This window comes from Callorhinus ursinus, unplaced genomic scaffold (assembly GCF_003265705.2).
Source record: "Callorhinus ursinus isolate GAN/ISIS: 27379988/994484 unplaced genomic scaffold, GSC_fseal_2.0 scaffold21, whole genome shotgun sequence".
In the NCBI taxonomy this organism is placed as follows: domain Eukaryota; kingdom Metazoa; phylum Chordata; class Mammalia; order Carnivora; family Otariidae; genus Callorhinus; species Callorhinus ursinus.
In genome coordinates, this window is record NW_027397083.1 from 20,650,603 (window position 1) to 20,670,103 (window position 19,501).

The 19,501-nt window shown below is 36.4% G+C and overlaps 1 protein-coding gene across 4 annotated transcripts in view; it reads right to left on the reverse strand.

The window, feature by feature from the left end:
• METTL15 (methyltransferase 15, mitochondrial 12S rRNA N4-cytidine) overlaps positions 1 to 19,501 on the reverse strand; it is a 203,686-nt gene that overhangs the window by 35,450 nt on the left and 148,735 nt on the right. For 3 of the 4 annotated variants that reach the window (XM_073904830.1, XM_025879238.2, XM_025879237.2), the window contains exons 4-5: positions 9,032 to 9,223; positions 4,887 to 5,065 (exon numbers count right to left, since the gene is read on the reverse strand). In XM_073904830.1, coding sequence (XP_073760931.1) covers positions 4,887 to 5,065; positions 9,032 to 9,223 — 371 coding nt within the window. The remainder of the gene's footprint in view (positions 1 to 4,886; positions 5,066 to 9,031; positions 9,224 to 19,501) is intronic. The other variant, XM_073904831.1, reaches the window with a different exon arrangement.

A 19,501-nucleotide genomic window follows, 5' to 3' on the forward strand; every position in this document is an offset into this window, starting at 1 on the left:
TACTGGGAAGGCAATGTGCTTTTCCTAATTTACTTGAGTACTTTAGTGTTAGTGTTATTAGAGCATAATGGTATGGAGGGAATCACTGTTTATGACCTCCAAGACTGAACACCAATTTTTTAGTTCCACTGATGTTATTTCTCTGAATACCAACTTTATAAAATAAAGTTTTATATTACTTAAAATTTTCTATAGCCACCTTAAAAAAGTAAAAAGAAACAGGTATAGTTAATTTTAATATTGTATACAACCCAATAATTTCTAAAATATGACCATTTCAACACAGGATGAACATATACATTTTTGAGATACACTAAATTCTTTTTTCAAATTAAGGTGTATATTTTACATGAATGATCTTTCAATTAGGAGCAGCCACATTTCAAGAATTCCATAGACACATGTGGCTACTGGCAACTGTACTAGACAGTACAGATCTAGGGGAGAAGTTAAATGGGAAGCAAGCACTAGAATAGTGGAAATGCTATGACAGGGAAATGCAGTGCTACAGGAGCATGGAGGAGAGCATCTCAGCTAATCTGTGTGGAGCTAGAAAAAAACCTCCTGGAGGAAGTGACACTTCAGCTATGCTCAAAAGGATGAGCAGGCACTAGCGATAGGAAAGGATAGGGGTTGGGCACTTTAGTGTTAATGTTAATAATACACAAGGCCTGTAAGTGAGAGCGACTATGGTGTGCTGGAAAGACGAGACTGTAAGAACTTTAATATGGTCAGGACAGAGATTACTATGGAGAGCAAGAAAGATGAAAACGAAAAGACAGGTAAGAGCTGGTCCATGAAAAGCTTTGCAAACCATGTAAAGGAATTTGGATTTTATTCTAAGGAATTCATCCTTTCTAAAGACTTCAGGTCTCTATTTATGGAACTAGCAATTTCAGACTGAAATGTGTTCCTCTTCACAGAAATACAAGGGGAGTAAGACAGATGGAGATGACAAGGCTAAAGCAAGATAACCATTTATTAGAGGTGATGAAGAGTTTGGTTCTACATTAAATTAGTTCCTCAGGTCATTTTCAAGTCTTAGAGTTCATAAATCTAACTTTTTAGTTCTAACTGTATTAGAACATAAACTAGGCTTAAGAAAATGTGATTTGTTATTTATGAATTATTTTTGGAGAGAACACTAACATGTGTTGGATATTAATATTAAAATTTCTGGCTAGCAGTTCTAAATAGTGTATATGAATAGTGAAGTCCCACAGGTTGTTTTTGGAATGATAAATCACTAATTTGCTAATTCACAAAGTAATTCATGGTAGTTGTAAGTGTCCTGTTCCAAACTGCAGCTTCAAACCTGTCTTTTGGTGCTCACATGATATGGAAGAATACTGGAACTGTAGTTACTTGTACTAGCAAAAGGCACCAGGCTTTAGGTTTTACAAATTACAACTTAATCACTTGAATTATTAGATAATTCCACTAAGTATATTGTGATTACAAGTGTCATGGTCTTCCTTGTCCTAATGGATTATTAGCTTTTTGAAAGTAAAGGAAGTGATTTATATTTCCATCAATATGTGGGCTTTACTATGTGGCATATTTCCCAGAGTGCTTGATAATTTTGGACATACTTAGTATGATTTTATTAGAACCAGAAAAGATGTCCGAATATAGTCATAGCATGTTATAGCCTGCCAAAATACATGTTTCTTAAATAAAGATATTGCTTAGGAACTGTCCCAGGTTGAATAGTGTCCCCCAAAGTTTGTGTTTACCAGAAATCTGTGAACATAACTTTATTTGGAAATAGGGTCTTTGCAGATATCATTCAAGTTGAGGACATATTCTATTAGGTTGGGCCCTAAATCCAATACAACTGATGTCCTTATAATAAAAGGAAAATTTGGACACAAAAACATGTTCAGGGAGAATCCCACATGATAGTGGAGACAGAGACTTAGTGATACATATATAATCCAAGGAACACCGAGGATTGCTGGCAACTGCCAGACACTAGGAATGGTCAAGGAGGCATTCTCCTCTAGAGCCCTGCTGGTAACTTGACTTTGGACTTCTAGCCTCCAGAACTGTGACAGAATAAATTTCTGTTATTTTAAGCCACCAAATGTGTGGTACTTTATTACTGCAGCGCCAGGAAACTAATACAGGAACCGTAATGGGCCCTCCATTGCTTTCCATATTTCCTCATGAGTAGCTCTTAAGAGACTTCTATTTAAGAGAACTGACAAATTAATCCCTTTCTCTGTTCAAGTGTCTCAGGGTAGTATTTTACTCTGAGCATTCCTATACAGTCCTGCTCCCCCCGAAAGAGCTATTCCCTTATAGCCCAGAGCACTTACATTTGCCATTAATTAATTTAATCAAATATTACATAAACTGGTGAAATATGAATGCAAAATGAAAGACATCTGCTGTTCTCATGAAAACTAATGTAGAGACTTTGGAGACTCTCGAAAAAGGTAAGTCATGTAAAAAATGCAATCAAATTAGATGTACATGAGGTAATTATGAAAGATTGAAAAATTATAAAAATCTAGAAAATATGTTCAGATTGCTTTGTAAGTACCTTTAAACTCTAACTTTACTTTAATAAAAATAAAATCGGAGCTTGTAGAAGATACACCATGGTTGTGGTTTATGTAAGAATGGACTTTGCAGAACTGCAATTAGGACCCAAGCATCTCCATATATATAAATATGTATAGGTTCTATAATTCTCCACATGTACCAACTTCTTCTATTACCCACATAATCATAATTTCAGACTATGGTAAATAAGGGGATTTCCACTATAACTAGAAGAACCATGTTTACTATACTATGTTTTTATTCAGCCACTTACCAGTCAGTAAACTTTGTGAATAGAGGCTCTGATCTGCTCCCCCCTTCTACTGTTAGTACTCAGTATAATGCCTGGTATATAGCAGCCTCTCCCAAAATGGTTTTTGAATAAAAGAGCACAAAATGCAAACCTATTTTTTTCTGTTTTTCCCTTTTCCACAGAATTATATCATCAGTAAATTTGTATTATTATGGGCTGATTTGAGCCATAAAAAAGGACTCATTATGGGGAACTCAATCTTTTAATGGCATTTATTTAATTCTACACATATATGAATATTCTCATTTTTATGGTATCATTTCTCTTAGGCCTAATATGTTTTTCACATCATAATCTTTCTGAAAATACTGAAATTGTTCCTATTCTACATCTTGATATAATTTCTGTGTAATGCCACAGAGTTATTACCCCAAGTTTGCAGATTAGGACCCTGAGACAAAAAAGTTAACTCAATATCTTAAAGGCAAATTCCCAGTTATGCCTCAAATTCATGAGCTTCCAAATTCTAGATTAGTACTGACTTTGCCATTAACTAGGCTGTCCACATTGGAGGAAACCACTGACCCTCCCTGAGACTCAGTTTCTTCAGTTATCAGATGAGGTTTTTTGACTGGATGATCTTCTAGGATGCCCTTAGCCCTGATCCTCACTTTCAGCACTAGAAAATTCTGAATTTTCTCATGTATAAAAATATGGGAACCAGACAACAACATATACAGCTAAAGAATGACAGAAAGGGTAAGATAAGGTAGTAATGGTTAGTGAGTACAGAGGAGAAAGAAAGGGACACAAGACAGAGGGCGAATTAATGCAGTCTGCTAATACAAACTCTTTTTGGGAAAAAATACCATGCAATATTTTATGATCATATAACCTACAAGAATTTTGCTCTTACTTGACTACAGGAATCTCAGTAGTAAGTTGGAAAGGCCTTGAGGTGTGTATAAAGCTTAAAAAATTTAAAGACTTGGCCAACTCTATATTTTATTATCCTAAGTAAAATAGAGTTTTATTAAATTATGTCATAAAACAACTGCTATATGATCTCTAAATCTTCATCTGAATGAATTTATAATCAAGTTTTATTCCTTAAACTATACATAATATTAAGACAGAGGCAACTAATATTAGGTTCTTTTTATAAGCTACACAATTATTCATTTTCACTACTTCCTTAGCTACTTAAGTAACTTAACAGGAGCCAGTGAAAAGAAATCCTAATACATTTGGTAAATAAAAATGATGTAGAGTTTCAGATGGCCCAATAAGATGAAGAATTTAACACTGGAATTCTGTTAAATAACTGCAGGAGTTGTATTTTTGCCTTGAAAAACTTTCATCATGGAACACAGCTGTGAAACAACTTTGGCTTCAAACAGAAAGGCTATAATAAAGCGCCTCCTAGCTAGACTTAAGTTCAAGAGGTTTATGGTGGCAAACAGCACAAAAGATGAAATATTTCAATAAGCCCCTCAGGCTGATTTAGTTAGCATTCACAAAGTGGAGTAACCTATACATCACATACCCTTTGTTAGCTGGTTGTTTAGAATAGATGTATGAGTCACTGGATTTTATTTTAGCAGTTGGGCAATGCAATTCTCCTTTTGCCCAAAATATTAAAATGCAGAAATGTGAAACTAAGAGAGGTAATGTCAGATCTTATACAGAATGCTTATCAACCACTGTGATAGATCAAGAAATTCTTCTGCTCTTGTCATTCCATGTTTCACCTTGGTAGGCACAAATGATAAATTACCTCTCACAAAAAAAACAAAAAACAAAAAACCCCAAAAAACAATCTATTGTTCAACTAATCAGCAACTACAGTATTATTTTCTTAAATTGTGTGGGGGAGAGGTGTTGGATGGGAGAAGTTTGCAAAACCAAAAGAAAGCTGGTATGGAGAGAAGGATACGCAAGATTCTATCCTGCATGATTTTAAGCACAAATGAATCCCTCTGGGAGTTTGGGGGATTAATATATATATATATATACACACACACATATATATATATTTTTTTTCTTTTTTCTCTCAGACACTGTTCAGAATTAATGAGGGTACCTGCAACGATGCTGGCAAGCTGCTGGGTTCTGGAGATGGGGTAAAGGCTGCGTGCCTGAACGATTGCTGAAGCGATTTTCTTGGCATGCTTCTCCTCCCCGTATGTTCTCAGGATGGATGCAAGTGCCTGTTGATCTAAAGCGTTCACAACATCAGCTGCGGTGGGCATGTCAGGGTACCTACGCACAAGAAGAGCCAATTAGTTTGCTGACGTCAGTTTTCATTGACAAGAGGTGAAATTTCAGAGTACTGAAGTCAGGTATACACACACAGTCTAAGAGAGCGTCTGAGGTTTTTTAAAGTCAGAGACTGAAATCTTAAACGAATGAAATAGATTTTCCATTTCAAATACCCATCATAATAGCAATAGTGGATTGTGTGTGACATTCATCAAGGTCAAGGGCAGCACGAAATTAAAATATTTTACTAACCTTTAATTCACAAAGAAGTTATTATTACTAATGCAGATTTCCCCTAAACTAAAATAATGGAAAATGTTTGGACTTAGCTTGTTCGAAATTTAAATTACTGCCTGATTTTGTTTTTCACTATAAGAAGATACAAGATATGGACAGATATTTAAAGGAGCCTATGTCTCAGGAACTTAATTCTGAGATTATAAAGTAACTGAGTACTTTTCTGGGAGCACAAATTGAACTTGGAAAGTCTATACAAGAAGATACTCCCAGTCCATTTCCCTCACAAAAAAATTGAACAACTTAATGGTAATAATGTATGTTATTTCCAGTGTTTAATGATATTGGTTTATAAACCCATGACTAAAGTCACCATGGGGTAAAACTTAGTAATCAAGAAACAGTACTAAACAAGCCTCAGATGGTAATTTCAGGTGCAGGAGACAAAGGAAAAACAACCTCTAGCCAAATAGAATAGATCACAGTAGTAGGAAATAGCATTCACTCTGTCAGACCATTCATTTCAGTTTACCTTTTAGGGAAATGTGTGAAGGAATTCTAAGTGATGAACCAACCGAGACCTTACTTATTAGTAAGATAGCTTTGTTAACAGTACAGTTACTACTCCTGTAGTTAATGTGTTGGACTGATCATCGGTATCACACTGTGAGGACTTTAAGTAATAAGGATATGGTAGCTTTAAGACCTAAATACTACACCACAGTGGGGCTGTGAAGAAACACCTGAATCCCTTCTTAAAAAATACTCTACTGCACCTTGTTAACATGCCTAGTGCCTCCAGGAGAAAATTTTGTTGTCTTTGGCTTTTGCCCTATTTTGCCATGACCTCTCCCTCTCTCTCTCTGTCTTACTCCGTGTGTGTGTGTGTGTGTGTGTGTGTGTGCACGCACACACGTATGTGTATGAAAGAGAGACAGAGAGAATGAAACCTTGCTTTCCAGATCTGACTCATTTTATTTTTTGGCTGCCATGGTACCCCCAGACTAATGAACATCCTATAAGGTAGCCCTGTTTCCATCTCAATAGCCTTTGTTCCTTCAATAATAGCTTTAAGGATAAAGATTTGGTCTTTAGAGTCAGATCAACCTAGGTTAGAATCCCAGACTTGCTATTCATATTGTGTAAGCTTTTTAACCTACTGAAGCCCCAATTTCTAACCTGTAAAATGAAATAACAATGCTTTCCTTATAGAATTGTTAGAAGAATTAAGAGTACATGCAATTGTAAAATAGATAGAATGTCTGGCATACAGAAGCTCAATGAATGTCTGTGTTCCAGATCTTGCCCATTCCTAGATTTGCCCATCATCCTTAGCCTAATGGACAACATCCTACTAGATCTTATGTAGCTGTGTATTCAACTGTCCAAACCACTGAGCATCGAAATGAACCTTATTAATGATAGTAAATTCAGACCCACAGGATATAGTCCAGCTCTACCAGGACAACTCTAAGATTAGTATGGATGTACTTAGCAGTTTCTTATAATACCTTTCTACTTTTAAGTAAGACCATTAAACAGCATTTTGCTCAAATATAGTTCAGTGGATAATGGGCATAATTTTATTTTACCCTCATGTTAACACTGAATAGCAATGTAGAAGTTTCCATTTACAAAAGGGGCAACACTGAAAAGCCGACAGGCTGCTAGGAGACTTCAGAATAGGCATTCACAGTGAAGTCAAGATACAAAATCTGCCCCCCGCCCCCAAATTAACAGGTGAGAGATCTTGTCGGTTCTCCAAAAATCACTGATTTAAAATAACTGCACTAAAGACAGAAAGAAAATATTAACACAAGTGACAACTGATTAACCTCCAGTGAAGAATACAACTGACAACAGAATTAGACCCGCGAGTCCTTGAAGCTGTGTTTCTTTTTGCTACATGAGAACCTTTTGTAATCTGAGACCTGTTGCTGAAACCAGATAGCACAGACTAAACTATGCTATACGAGTCCAGTGTTAAATGGCAACAGGTTAGGAAAGCCTCTTGCATCTACCTTCATCGCAGAGATATATTAGCCTCCAGGATCTGACTGGCCCTATTTTTTGGCTTGGACTCCCTCGCCCCGTAACACCACTTGGATCAAGTATTGGATATACTTGCACTGATTGGGTTATACAGTCTATGCGATCTACCTGGAAGCCACCCTGCTTTTTAAGATATATTTGCTCAACTCTAATCTCATCCATTATGTATTGACTTAGAGTTTAATGCTCAAGGGCAATTTTATTTTCAGGTTCTTAGGGGAAAACTTCAAGAACCCTGATTTACAGACTACAATTTGCTGAAAAGTCTTTATATTAACAATATGGGGATTTACTACCATTAATTAGAAACTTTGTTCATTGTATTTCAGAAGGCATCCTCCTTTAACAAGACATAGGAACAGCAGATATTTGCTTGACATTTTATTACCTCTACACAACAACCTCAATCTCCAAACATGAAAAGATATTTGACCTTTACTATTAGTCACTGCTTTTTAAGGGATTTTCATTATTTTCTTTTATAATCACATTCTTCATCCTATGAATGCCAATTTGTGCAAAAGAAGGTGTAAGATTCAGAACAAAAAGGTTCCAACAAGTATGGGTCACAATCCAAGTTACCAGGTCATATCAAAACATGGGGAAAAGGCTATATGTGAATAATTACCATTGAACAAAGCATTTTATGGGAAAGAAGTCAAAGTCAACTCAATATTAATTTGCTGACTTAAACAGGACATTAAATTTCTTATATACAGGTCCTTCTAATAGATTGGAAGACATTTTGGAAAATCTATTTGTCTCAGTAGAAATGTTTGTGTAGGTTAGAACTGCAGATTAGTAACAGTAACAGAATGGTTTGCTTATTTAGAAATAAGAAAATCTAATATTCCTCTTAGAAGGTAAGCTTCCCAAAGGTGAGGGCTGTGATACATAATTTGGCGGTGGTGGTGGGGCATGAGGAAGAAAAACACTGTTAAGCTTTGTACGTAGAGGCTATTCCATCCCTGAGCCAGTGTTAGGCATAGAGACAAGTGCTAATCTAAGCTTTAAAAATTAATTTAGGTTTAAAAGAACTTATCCCACACTTTACTAGAATGTGATCCTCTTTGTGTTACATGTACTTCCTTGAATAATGGAGAACAAACTTTCCAGAGTGGTGAGGAATGAAGAGGAGGAGGTGTAAAGCTGTCCTATACATAGTACTATGTTGATACAGTACCATAAACTGTAATTTCTCTGGAGAAGGTTAAACCAAAGTGACTGTACAAGAGCAGGACAAAACATACAATTGCTGACCTCCAGAATCTTGCATTTTATGCAGTATTCAAAAGAATATGCATGAAATATAATTCCTTTTACATCTCACAATAGGCATAGTTGGGCCTGGATAGAAATGGATCCATTGTTTCAGTATCACATTTATCAATACTGTTTGTAGTCTAAAGGCTCATATTGTATCTGTAAAAAAGATAATATGAAAGTTATCCTCTTCACTATTTTGTGTAAAGATAGCAATGATTTTTCTTTTAGAATTTCAAATCTAGAGAAACACTAAAGTCTATAATGAGTAGCAAACAAAACTGATTTATTATGTATGGATAGTGTTAGGTGTGGGTGTGTGATGGGAATTCTGCAGTCTTAAAAGGAAATTAAATCCAGAGTGTTTTCGCAAAATTGATTTCTTGTGAGGAGAAATGCTTTATCCATACTCACCTGCCACCATCCATTCTCATGTCCAAGGGGCCGTCCTTCCGGAGGGAAAAACCTCTTTCAGGAGCATCAAGTTGCATGGAGGAACACCCAAGATCCAAAAGAACTCCATCCAAAGTCCCTGGCTGCACTCCAGCTTTCATTAATAAGGCTTCTGCCTGGCTGAACTGGCCTAGCATAGCTCGGATCTGTTTACTGTGAATAAACCCAGGAGATGGAGAAAAGACTTTGTTATATTAAATTCTTATGGTCTATGATCAACGGAAGGAAGCACAGACTATTATTAGCTTATTTAACCAATATGTATTTAGTAAGGACCAATCACATGCTTGGTACTATATAAAGACATATGAAAATGGAAACTTTACACCCCTGGTTTCAACACCAAAGGTGAATTAATATAATTTTATTTTTGCTAATAAACAGTTTATTATATATTCCGTGAAGGTATACAGTAAGTTCACGAATTTGCAAAATTCCTTTGTCAGACCAGGTCATTCATAGTTCTTTAAAAAAAAATCTCTTATTCATTTGCACAAAATAAACTCTTTTCAAAAAAAGAAAAATCTTAAATCTATGGGTCAGGAAAAGAAGCATATATCATTTATCAAAAGAATAAATTTAGAGATAACAAATGCTGGTGAGGATGTGGAGAAAGGGGAACTGTGCACTGTTGGTGGGGATGTAAATTTGTACAACTACTATGGAAAACAGTATAGAGCTTCCTCAAAAAATTAAAAATAGAACAAATGATCCAGCAATTCCACTTCTGGAAATATATCTAGAGGAAATGAAAACATTCTGTTGAAGAGGTATCTGCACCCCATGTTCATAAAAGCATTATTTATAATAGCCAGAACATGGAAACAACTTAAGTGTCCCTCAACAGATGAATAAAGAAGTTGTGTACACACACACACACACACACACACACACACACACACACACACACACAAATGGAATATTATCCAGCCTTAAAAAAGAAGGAAATCTTGTCATTTGTGATAGTCTGGATGGACCTTGAGGGCATTATCCTAAGTGAAATAAGTCAGAGAGAGAAAGACATATGATGTCATATGTGAAATCTTAAAAAGAGAGAGAGAAAGCCAAATTCATTAAAAAAAAAAAAAGAGTGAGAGAGAGAGATCAGATTTGTGGTTACCAGAGGTAGGAGATGGGGAAAAGAGAATTGGATGAAGGTGGTCAGAAGGTACAAATGTCCAGATAAATAAGTTAAATAAGTACTAGGGATGTAATATGTAATATACAACATGACAACTACAGTTGACACTGCTGTATGATATATAAGTAGCTCTTAAGAGAGTAAATCCTAAGAGTTCTCATCTCAAGGAAAGACATATTTTTTCTTTTTTTATATTTATATGAGATGATGGATGTTAACTAAATTATTGTGGTAATCATTTCACAATATTTGTAAGTCAAATCATTACACTATACACCTTAAACTTATATAGTACTGTATGTTAATAAAAAATAAATTTAATGAGTAAGCCAATTTAAGTACAATAAATAATAAAGCAGAGATCACAGAAAAAAGGTATGTCAAACATCTTCAAACCAAACACTTTAGATTGTTCTATATTTTTCCCATAATGTAGGATAGGGGTGCTGTGCAGCTGCACACCTGAAGTATGAAGCATGAAACTATTCTTAAAATAAATACCTACTTGCAGAAACAATGTTTTAGCTTTCAGCAGGGATTTTAAAGTGAATGGAGCATTCAAAATCAATAGACAGGCAAGAAATTGGGATCACCTTGCAGCTATACTAATTCTCCTTCCTACACAAAGTGAGATGCTGCCTGCAGGGTTCTTCAGAAGCCTTAGGGCAACTGGTATGCATTTTGAATGGGGACTGACAAGAGAAAAAATTGGCAACTCTCCCAAGACCTTATTCCCTCCATCTACAGGTGGATAGGGTAAGTTTGGATTTCAACAGTGTTGGGGAATTCATATTTATGATGTTATGTTTAAGGAGAACTTCATTGCTCATTGGTAATTTTTCCCCAAATTCTGATGGAGAAACTTGATTTTCAGATTCACTCACCAAAATTTCATTGGCTATCTGCTATATATCAGACATGTTAATTGAAGGTATATAAAGATGAATAAAGCATGGCTTTTCAAAGCTTTGAACTGAGGAAGAAATATATAAATGAATAATTTGTGAAACAACCTGATGGATGCTAATAGTAGAAAGATAAATTGTTATATCTGTATTTGTAAATACACAATGAATGCTAATACTAACACTGGGAACACAAATAATAGAATACTGGGATTGGAAAGCAACTCACAAATCACTAATTCCAATTATTTAACTGATGTTTGAATCTTTTCCATCTCCACCATCACTGCTGGGTGGGGTGGGGTAGGGGGAGAGTCACTGTTTTAACCACCTCGCATTCTCCTCATCGGTGAGGGAGGGATGCCCATTCTAGAATTATGGAAATGGTTGAAACACAGAACCTGGCCACTGGACAGATGAAATTGACAAGTTTATTAATCACACATCCTTACAGCCCAGGGGAGGAGGGCAGCATGTACCATGCATGGCTACATGTGGGTGGCACTCAGGAACAGAGTGGGCAAGCAGAGGCTATAATAAGCAGGTTTTAAGTATCCAAAGAGCCGGTCACCCTTGGTTCCCATGAGAGAATGTGATTGGCTTGTCTGAGTAATTCCATGGGCAGAGAACTGAAACCTGCTACTCGGAGATAAGCAGATATTTTTACTTATTCCTTTGATAATAAGGGTCCTTTGGTTCAGGAACCTTATCTGTGAGAGCACAGTGGGGAGGAGAACTTGTGGTTGGGCCACTGGAAGGTCTCCCAATTTTCCCCAGATGTCAAGAACACATAATATTGGGCTTTAATTTTAAGGCCTTACATGACAACCATCTAGCTCATGTTTGAACATTTCCCAATAATCAGAACTCATTACTGTTTTTTGCTAATTATTTTTTAGTTGATAACTGTTTCCTCACCATTTCTATATTTTTTCCCCTTGATATTAGTCTATGTAAAACAACTGAAAACCTACAACCATGGAAGCCTTTCATATACTATTAGTCATTGTAAGGGATATTTGTTGGCTGCCTCTTAGTTGGCCAATCTCTGTTCCAGCAGGACCTCAAAATTTCAGCCATGTATTTTGGGCGAGAATGATTATATCTATAGTGGTTTATATGCCAACTTGGCAAGGCTACATTACCTAGTTATTTAATCAAACACTAATCGAGGTGTTGCTTTGTAAATGTAGTTAATAATCGGTTCACTTTAAGTGAGGACATTACCTTTAGTAATGTAGGTGTACCTCATCCAATGAGGTGAAAGGCTTTCCAAGAGCAAAAACTGAGGTTTCCCAGAGGAAGAAGAAATTCAGCCTCAAGACTTCAATATCAGCTCCTGTCAGAGAATTTCTAGCCTGATGGCCTGTCCTATCTACTTCAGACTTGCCAGTCCCACTATTGTATGAGCAAATTCCTTAAAATAAATCCCTTTATATATTATATATTATATCCGTCAGGATTCTCAGGAGAAACAGAACCAGCAGGAGATATACATACATACACACATCATTTATATATTTAAATATATATTTTATATATAATATATATCAATATGTAATATACGAGTGTGTGTGTGTGTGTGTGTGTGTGTGTGTGTGTGTGTGTGTGTATCTCCTGCTGGTTCTGTTTCTCCTGAGAATCCTGATGAACATAATATCTCAGCTCAAGACACAGATTTGTGATTAGCCATGCAAATTTGCACACACCATCCTTATGGCCCCTGTAATTTGTTCAGAGATTGGCATGTGTCACAATTCTACCCAATGAGACACAAGAGAGATTTCCTAGGGATCTGGAAAAAGAAAATTACTCTTTCTTTCAATGAGCTATATAGGAGGAAAAAGGTTTTTCAGACTCACACTTGACATGAAGGAAGCACATAGCCCTAATTGTTGCCAGCAGATATCCTGACCCAAGAAGGGAGAGAGTGGCAGCCAGTTTTGGTCAAAACTGTAGAAAGCAAAATAGAAAGATTAACTAGGCCACTAGATTGAGCCTCACCTAAAATCCAACTTGTCTCAGAACTTTTGAGTTATATGAGCCCATAAATTATGTTCATTATTAAAGCCAGTTAGAAGTGCTTTTTTTTTCTTACAGTGGCAAACATCATAACTATTATAGCTATTATGCTCCTCAAGTTTTCTTTTCTCTAAACCATACGACTCTTGTTTCTTCTGCTATTCTCCACACACACAAAAACCTTTCATCATGCTAGTTGCTCTTTTATGAATATGTTCCAATTTGTCTATGTCCCTAGATCTAAATTCCATAATGATCAACACAGAATAAAGTCAATTCGGGCTTTTTCTTGTTCTAGTTATTTTATTAATATAGCCCAAGGTCAAAATGGTTTCAGAATTCATTTCAGACCATTGCCTATGTTACCTAATACTTTTCAGTCTTTTAAGTTCCTTTTTTTAAAATTCATTTTAGTTAACATATAGTGTATTATTAGTTTCAGGGGTAGAATTTAGTGATTCATCAGTTGCATATAACACCCAGTGCTCATTACATCAAGTGCCCTCCTTAATGCCCATCATCCAATTACCCCATCCCCCCACCCACATCCCCTCCAGCAACCCTTACTTTGTTTCCTATAGTTAAGAGTCTCTTATGGTTTGTCTCCCTCTTAATTTTCATCTTATTTTATTTTTCCTTCCCTTCCCCTATGTTCATCTGTTTTGTTCCTTAAATTCCACATATGAGTGAAATCATATGGCATTTGTCTTTCTCTGACTGACTTATTTCACTTAGCATAATACCCTCTAGTTCCATCCACATCATTACAAATGGCAAGATTTCATTCTTTTTGATGGCTGCATAATATCCCACTGTATATATATATATATATATGTGTGTGTGTGTGTGTGTGTGTGTGTGTGTGTGAGATATATGTGTGTGTGTGTGTGTGTGTGTGAGATATATGTGTGTGTGTGTGTGTACACACATAAACACAAATACCCCACAACTTCTTTATCCATTCATCTGTTGAGGGACATCTGGGCTCTTTCCATATTTTGGCTATCATGGACATTGCTGCTATAAACACTGGGGTGCAGCTGTCCCTTCGCATCACTATGTTTGTATCCTTTGGATAAATACCTAGTAGCGCAATTGCTGGATTGTAGGGTAGTTCTAACTTTTTGAGGAACTTCCATACTGTTTTCCAGAGTGGCTGCAAAAGTTTGCATTCCCTCGAACAGTGTAAGAGGGTCCCCCTTTTTCTGCATCCTCGCCAACATCTGCTGTTTCCTGAGTTGTTAATTTTAGCCATTTTGACTGGTTTGAGGTGGTATCACATTGTGGTTTTGATTTGTATTTCCATTATGCCCAGTGATGTTGAGCATTTCCTCATGTGTCTGTTGGCCGTTTGTATGTCTTCTTTGGAGAAATGTCTGTTCATATCTTCTGCCCATTTCTTGACCGATTTTTTGTTTTTTGGGTGTTGTTTGATAAGTTCTTTATAGATTTTGGACACTAGCCTTTTATCTGATAAGTCATTTGCAAATATCTTTTCCCATTCCATAGGTTGCCTTTGAGTTGACTGTTTCCTTTACTGTGCAGAAGCTTTTTATCCTGATGAAGTCCCAATAGTTCATTTTTGCTTTTGTTTTGCCTTTGGAGACATGTCTAGCAAGAAGGTGCTGCCCTTTCAGTCTTTCTCATGTACACAGCTGCTAAGCTTCCTACATTATTGTATTTGTGCAGCTTAGTTTTGTCAATTGTTGCAGATCTAAGTATAATTTCTGCCCTACACATTTACTACAACTCTCTAGGATCCAGGTATTACCTTTAACTACAGAAATCTTTTTTGTACTACAGCAAAACCTCAAACAAATCACTATTGCACATTCTTAATTCCTTGGGTTTTACAGCTATTATCCTGTTAATATACTTGTAAAATAAAAAAAAAATCTTATAGGGAATGATTGCATTCTTGGGTGTCCTTAAACATAACACACAACAGTTTTATGCCTGACTATTAGTAAATAACCAAAATGTAATCCTTGTGGTACAAAACTCAGTTTAATACACAAGTGTGAGAATATCATATGGGAACAAAAGTAACCACGTGGCAACACTACAAAGTAAATCAGGTGTTTAAGGCAGAGTTTTCTGATGCTGCCTCAGTTACATGTTTCCAGAATTAGATTGTTCTCACAGTCAAAAAACCATGCACAAAGTTTACTGACTAATCTGTCAAATGAAAACTCAGCCTTAACTTTAGACCCCGGGGCATTATTTCATATATGCAATTAATGTGAGGCTAATTATGCTGGACAGGCATATTCCATGGCCTCTTTTCTCTTTCTTCCTCCCTTCCTTCAAATTTTAATTTTCAGAATTTTTGCATATGTATTTTACAAGGGTTATAAAACAAGTAACAGAAAAGTGTGAATTGGCAAGGGACAATCATGATGGTCACAAAACAGAGGCAAAACAGGACATTTAGCCATAATTACAAATGCAAGATTTGTTCAAATCATCATTATTTTCATTTGTCATCACCTTAGGCTCCCCAGGATGTAAGAAGAATATTGCCTGTGACTCAAAGCACATGCTACTTGAGAATGGTTCTGCAACCCAAGCCCAAGAAAAGCCAAGGTGCTTAGCAGTATAGTGTCAATAATACCTTGGTTGCTGGAAGCCATTTTTTAAGTTCTTTGTGATGATCTTCATTCTGGCAAGACACCTGCACTTAGAGTACAAATTATGGGTCTGTTTGTTATAAAGGACTAAGGTGTAGTAGTATATACTGAGGTAGTGATGTAAGAATAGCTACAACTCACTGTGTATTTTGACCATGGAACTTTATTGTTCCTCTAACTGCACATAAGGCTTAATAATAGGGGTTAAGGATAAATTCCTCTACAAATTATAAAAATGGATCCAACTCATAGGGTTGAACATCTTGTTGTTAATGTGAGTTTTGCCCATCTTGGTTTTAAAACCCCCAAACTCCCATGGTTTATAAAAGACTTGATACAAAAGAAGTACTTTGGCTGCCCAAGGATATAAAATTTTCAGTTTCATGGAGAGAAGACTTTTTTGTGTAGAATCAGATAAAGCAATTTAAAACATGTGAAGTCTGAACATAAATTTTCAAGAAAAACTTTGAATTTGGAGAATAACTCTGAGATACGCTAGGGAAGAAAAACATCACTATTATACTTTTCCTCCTAGGATTTAACACTCTTCTACCTTAACCTTAACCAGTAATACCAAATAAATGCTTTAAATCATTATATAACTCTATCCTCAAGTACAGTAATGAATTTTACCATAGTAAACAATTATGGAATTCAGACATACACAACTGACAAAAAACATAAAAATGGTCCATGAAAATGATTAATAATGATGGTCTTGATCCTTTCCGAATCACCTAACTTTAGCCGTTTGGCAAATTACCCCAAAACTTAGTAGCTTAAAACAACAATCATTTATCAGCTCATATTCTGTGCATCAGCAATTTGGGCTGGGCTCAACTGGGTGATTCTTCTGATAGTAGGTGACTGAGGTTTAGTTGGTCTCATTTGGCCTCACTTACATGTTGGGAAGTTGGCTGGGGTAAAGCTGGTAACTGGACCATGTGTCTCTAACATCTAGCTAACTAGCCCAATCTTTAACACCGACTGGTCTAGTTCCAAAAGTAGCAAGGTAGGCCAACTTCAATACACAAGTACTTTCAAGTTCCCAATTATGCCCCATTTTTTAATATCCCATTGGCCAAAACAAGCCCATAGCTCAGTTCAGACTCAAGGGGCTGTAAAATCAGATTTCACCTCTTGATAAAAAGAGTAGTAAAGATACCTTACAAGGGGGTACATACAGAAAAGAAAAGAATTATAGTGGGCATTTTTGCAAACAATATGCCACTTTCTCTGTATTTAGGAGTGAACTGAAAGTAGGAAGGAGAAAAAAAAATTCCCCCTAGATTTCCTTCTACTGAGTGAGACTTTCACATTGCAGAGCAGCTTCCTCTTACAGGCATCACAAGAAACATGCAGTAGTGTGTGGTGGTTGATTTTAGAATTCAGAGGTAGACTAAGGGGCTAGGTTCTGATACCAGAAATACAAATCTGGGCAGAGACCAACAAGGAGTCTGTGCCATAGGGTCTGGTAAGAGCTAATACATGATCATCTAGGAGGGAGTAGCAGGTGGTAGTAGGGGGTAAGAAAGCAATGTGTCAGGAACGAGTTAACATCAAGTAAATGTGGCAGCAAATAGGAGGGCTCTAACTGTTGGTCAGACTTTTCCTAAAAAGAACTAGTCATCTAGTTGTGAAGGAATTGAGGTCCTAGGCAGGAATATGGTTAGAATCAGGCATAAGAAAGTAAGTTTAGAGATGTAATTAGAATAGACCCAGTCACAAAAACCAACACATCAAGTCAGGACTAATAATAAACATGGATCATATGAACTAGGATGACAAGCAGAGCAATATTAAGCATAAGTTTTCCCCCTTTAAAGTAGCTTAAAAAAAAAAAGATTTATTTGAGAGAGAGAGAGAGAAAGAGCGCCCAGGCAGGAGGGGCAGGAAGAGGAAGAGAGAACATCAAGCAGACTCAGTGCTGAGTGCAGAGCCCAACTCAGGGCTCTATCTCATAATCCTGAGATCACGACCTAAGCCAAAACCAAGAGTCCAGTGCTTAACTGACTGCGCCACCCAGGAGCCCCAAGAACTAACATTTCTTAAGAAGCTGCCAGGAACAGTACCCAAACACTTAAAAGTTTGTTTCACTGAACTTAAAGTGACCCGAGTCCAGGGTTCACTTCATCATAAACCTTAATCATTTATTTTGTGTGTGCACTTGGAGACATACCTGTGTGATAACATCCCATAAGAGGATAAGAAGAGCAAAATACAAGTAACTTTTTTTTTAGGAGGTTGGTCTGCTTACTGTGGTTCTAAGTCCTTCTTACATTATCATCAACATTATTTCATGGAAATCCCAATGTACTACCTATTTTCCAGTCATTAAATTTTATTGATCTGTAGGCACAAACCAGGGGCCATGGCTGCTTTTACCACTGCATTAGGCTTCCCAAGTAAAGAATTCACAGGGAACCAAAAGAGTGGATGAAACACGTAGTTAGTTTGAACAATTTTAAGAGCAAACACTGTAGGGTACTTTCTGTGTGTCAGACCCTGTGCTTTATACTTATCAAATCATTTCATGCTCCTGATAACCCTATGAGGTCGGTGACCTAATGGCCCACAATCTGCAGATGAAGAAACAAATACAGAGGGTAAAAGTCATACAACTAGTAAGGGTAGAATTAGAATGCAAACACAGGCTAGTCTGGCTACAGTCTCTGTTCTCAACCAATACACTGTAATACCTCTCAACTTTCTACTTACTTAATACGACCTCAGATCTCACTCCTTACCATTATGACCTTGTCATGATCAACAAATCTGCCTAGTTTATCTGATTTTTTTAATTAAAATACTTTGTTTTTAATGTTTGCTATCTCTTCATAGCTTAGGTCTGCAGATTTAGCACTCAACAAATATTTGCTGAATAAGGATTATCTACTAGGTGCTGGACACAGGAATATAAAAATGAACAAGAGCACACAATATAGAAAGGTATATGCACAAACTCAGATAAATCACTGAGATGGTTTATTTCTTCTTAAGAAATAAGAAGATTTCTGCTACTTACCAACCCTATGGTATTGGACAAGTTATTTAATTTCTCTGTTTCAGTTCCCTGTATTTCACGGTGTTTAAGTTTTCCCCCTTTAATGCAGCTGAGTATGGTAGAAATACCTCAACAAGTTCTGGGCTCAGACTGAATCAGATCATTAGCTTTCTAATTCTTTATCTAATTATTTTTGAATTTGACTATGATGAGTATTGTTCATCTTGACTCTGGTAAGTCATCTGCACTTGGAATACAAATTATTGGTCTGCTTTATTATAAAGGACTACAGTGCACTAATATATACTGAGGCTGGTGATGTACAAGTATTTGATTTGTTTGTGTATTTAAGATTGAACATATAACATCATCATTCTTCTAACTGCGTATCATCTAATAATTCTGGAGCCAGATTCCTTGTTTGTACTACGCGAACAACAGAGCAGTTCCAATATCATAGAGCTTGTGTGAAGAGTATATTAATTAATATACATGAAAACACCTACTAAGATGCCTGGGCATAGAAAAGCCATTAATAAATGCTACCCCTCTCCCCCAGCTCCAAGTTGTTTTCTTTCCTTAGATACTCTTCTTACAATTTGGTCACTATGCTGCCAATTGAGAGCTAGGAACAATGACAAGGATTTCCTTCAAGCCCACCAAATGCAGGTCATACTGGCTGTGATCTTTTGACCAAAGATTTTTTTCTTCAACCTCTCTGATGTGCCT